The 3,482-nt window shown below is 40.7% G+C and overlaps 1 protein-coding gene across 2 annotated transcripts in view; it reads left to right on the top strand.

Moving 5' to 3' along the window:
• DDX6 (DEAD (Asp-Glu-Ala-Asp) box helicase 6) overlaps positions 1 to 3,482 on the top strand; it is a 39,799-nt gene continuing 36,317 nt past the window's right edge. The window contains exons 1-2 of one of the 2 annotated variants that reach the window (XM_012655456.1): positions 1 to 15; positions 2,573 to 3,043. In XM_012655456.1, the coding sequence (XP_012510910.1) occupies positions 2,844 to 3,043 (200 nt within the window). In that variant the 5' untranslated portion in view covers positions 1 to 15; positions 2,573 to 2,843. Of the gene's footprint in view, positions 48 to 2,572; positions 3,044 to 3,482 lie in introns of both variants that reach the window. The other variant, XM_012655455.1, reaches the window with a different exon arrangement.

Raw genomic sequence — 3,482 nt, 5'->3', positions numbered from 1 at the left:
GGAGTGGCCTCGGTGGTAGGACTCGGGCCGAAGCCGCGGGGCGTGGGGTGAGGTGGTGGGGTCGAGGTCAGCGGTGCCATGGGGGCTGAGGGGAGCCCCTCGGGCCGGTGCGGGGGGCGCTGTGGGGCGGAGGCCTTAGGCCTGGCCCGGCCTGAGGAGGAAGGCGGGCGGCAGCTGTGCGGGGTACCGGCGTCGGAGTGGAGTCGAATATAGGAAGGTGGTGCGCGGCGGGGTCGGGAGGAGGAGTGGGCCAAGTGCTCGGAGGAGTTTTATAGAAGATGAGGGAATATGGGGCCAAGGCAGGCGGCAAGGACTGAGGGGGATGGTGGTGGAGGTTATAGGGTACGAGGCGGCCCTATAGGGGGCGGCAGGGATATGCTATATTGGAGAGCTCGGTTTGGGAGAGGGCCGGCAGCTGCTTGGTTGCAGTAGGCCTTGTAGGTCGATAACGTGGGTGTTTATAGAGTCCCCGACTCATGGAGGAAAAGAGGGGATTTCTGGGTTGGGGGAGTACTTTCGGGGCCTTACGACGGGGAGTCCCTATTGTTTGCTACCGGAAGACCTGGCCCCGGGCTCTTGTTGCGCAGATAGGGTTGCTGGGCCCCAACCCTTTTGTGTTTATGGTCTGGGGGAGCTGACTTGAGTGTGTGGTTGGGCGGGGGGGCGGGGGGGAGGCAAAAAATTATTGCCCCACAGTCAGTGGGCTCCAATCACTGGCTTGTCTCTTTCTCTTGTCTCTCTCTCTTTTCTCTTCCACGGTCCCCTTTTCCCTTCAGAATAAAACCCGGGCACTCCAACTTGCAGCCAAAGCTTAGGGAAACTGCGCTGCATTTGCAAACAAAAGCTCTTGTTGGCGATGACGATACTGTTTTGGGTGTGAAACTGTCAATTGCTAACTACGATCTGGGAAGTGCTGTAATTAACTTAGCCAGGAGCTCCTCCCAACTACGTTTCTTCGTTTTTTTTTTTTTTTTTAATGTAGAAATATAACTTGCAAATCTAAATTGGGAAGGGGTAGGAGGAATATTTCCTTCTCTGAGACATAACGCTGCAGTGCAGGTTTCAGTTTAAGAAGGGTGCAGTTATCACAGTCTCATTTTGGGTTTATGGAGATACGAGGTCTTAACTGCGCATGATGGACAGAAATGATGATATCGTTAAGTCTTTAGAGGTTGCACTTTTCATCCTCTTAGTGGTTTACAAACATAATTCTCCCTGTGTGAACTCCGTGATATCGTTTATCCACATATAAACCTGTCAATACAGGAAAGTAGCTGTTGACCATATCTACTTAAGAGGTCAGCCAGAGTCAGGAAGACATCAAAATAAACAGCTTTGTGTATATGATAATTAGGATTTGCTTGTGAGCAACTTGTTCAATTTTTTTTGTTAAAGGACGACATGAGCATTTTCTAATTGACTTTAAAATTTTGAGTCTGAGATGCCGACTCGTATGGCAAAAATAATCAGCACTGATAAGCTATTGTTTTTTTGGCAAGAAATTAAGATGTTTAAAAAATAAAAAGCCAACAGTAAGGCTTTGTTTTCTCATGTTTGTATATTAAGTTTTTATTTACTAAATTTTAAAATTTTTAAATAAGATTTACATTTAGGGAACAATTTAAAGATGGGGGTTGACCAGTTTTTATTAGATTTAATACTTTGAGTTTCTTGGAAAGTTTTACTAAAACTACTAGTGTGTTGGTCTTGCACAAATTTTGTAACACAGGAAATTTCCTTTGTGTGTGTGTTTTTAAAATAATGCTCTTTTAAACTAGGATACATTTTTTGAGAAATTGTTGTATTGAAAGGTATCTAATGGTTTTTCAGTATTCACATTTTAAGGTAGCTAAATATTTACTTGGCTGTTTTTGAAGCAAAAGATTTTAACGTGGACACGTCCATATCCCTCGACTGCTTTGTTTATTGTTTAAAGGACAAAAGCAAGGCAGAAAATACATTTTTCTTCATAAAGTTTAACTTGTGTAGTTGAAATTCATAAGGGCACAAAAGTTTTTTTTCCTGAAAGTGTTAAGTTCAAGTCAAAAGCTCACTTAACTCTTCAAGGACTCTCAGTTGCACCCAAAAATGGAAGACAAAATTAATGAATTGTCTTGTTCAAATCTACGTTTACTTTAAGTAAATTATGTGATACTTCACTGGGTTGTGATGCAATTAAGTATAATGAATCATTGACTTTTAGAGATGTCAGAGACTTTTAGAGAATTCATCAGGGAGGAAACTGAAGGGAAGAGATTGCCATTTGACAGCCAGTGCTAATTTAATCAGTGTTTTTCCACCTAATCTCTGGGCTGCTTTGAACTCACAGTTTTAAATGTTTGAGATTGTTCTCACTGTAGGTTTTTTTTTGAAACAGTTGATCATGTCTTTCCTAGCTCGACTAGTGATTTGGTCTAAGTGTAGCTGTATTCTTAATTCTTTTTTCCCCCAAATTCTTTAATTTAAAAGATGACAGTTCTTATAAAAGGATTCTTTTATAGGGGAAACAAAAAAGGTTTTCTCTAACTTTCTTGTATTTGCTAATTTGTTTTTTTTTGTTTGTTTGTTTCAGATTGAAGTGAGTGAATTCAGATATAATTCAAGCTTGATAGAGGGCTTTTTAAAAATAAAAAGTTGATTCGGTGCATGAGAGCAAGTTACTGCTGCTTACCGTTCAGAGACTTACAGGTGCTTGCCTGCATTGCAATAAAGGACTCATATATTGAGCAAGACTTATATTTATCTCTTCGTTTTGGAGAGCCTAATAAACTGTTATTACAGTTTCTCTACTGACTTTCAAAAGTTTTGAAGTTTGAAAGAGACACCTTTGCAGTTAACACAGCATGAGCACGGCCAGAACAGAGAACCCTGTTATAATGGGTCTGTCCAGTCAAAATGGTCAGCTGAGGGGCCCTGTGAAACCCAGTGGTGGCCCCGGAGGAGGGGGCACGCAGACACAGCAACAGATGAACCAGCTGAAAAACACCAACACAATCAATAATGGCACTCAGCAGCAAGCACAGAGTATGACCACCACTATTAAGTAAGTGTTAGAATAAATAATAAACACATTTGGGGAACCAAGGAGATTTTTGTTACTTTGTCGTTGACTGCTTAATGTATATTTTAGTTTTACCATTTTGATTGCAAATAGAGGACAGATGACTTTGTTTTATGGCCAGTAGGTATTTGCAATAAACTAGTGTATTTATGCCATAATTCATTCAGGAAGTAATGAACATAGGCACAGATGGTATATGTCAATTTTATGTAGATTATTTTTTGAAACATTTCTGCCTTTTGTAATTAGCTCATTGTAGAAGTTACTACCTGAGTTTATACATTAATGAAATGATCAGATTCATTTTGTTTTTGGCAATGTGGTTTTTCCTAGTATTATAACTATACCTTACCCTAGTTTAAATGGCAGTTAAAGCCAACTTTTTTTTTTTTTTTTTTTTTTTGAGTCAGAGTCTCTCTCT

Source organism: Propithecus coquereli, unplaced genomic scaffold, assembly GCF_000956105.1.
Source record: "Propithecus coquereli isolate 6110/MARCELLA unplaced genomic scaffold, Pcoq_1.0 Scaffold477, whole genome shotgun sequence".
Taxonomy (NCBI): Eukaryota; Metazoa; Chordata; class Mammalia; order Primates; family Indriidae; genus Propithecus; species Propithecus coquereli.
The sequence above is the reverse complement of the archived record's forward strand: the minus strand, read 5'-3'. Positions and strand labels throughout refer to the sequence as shown.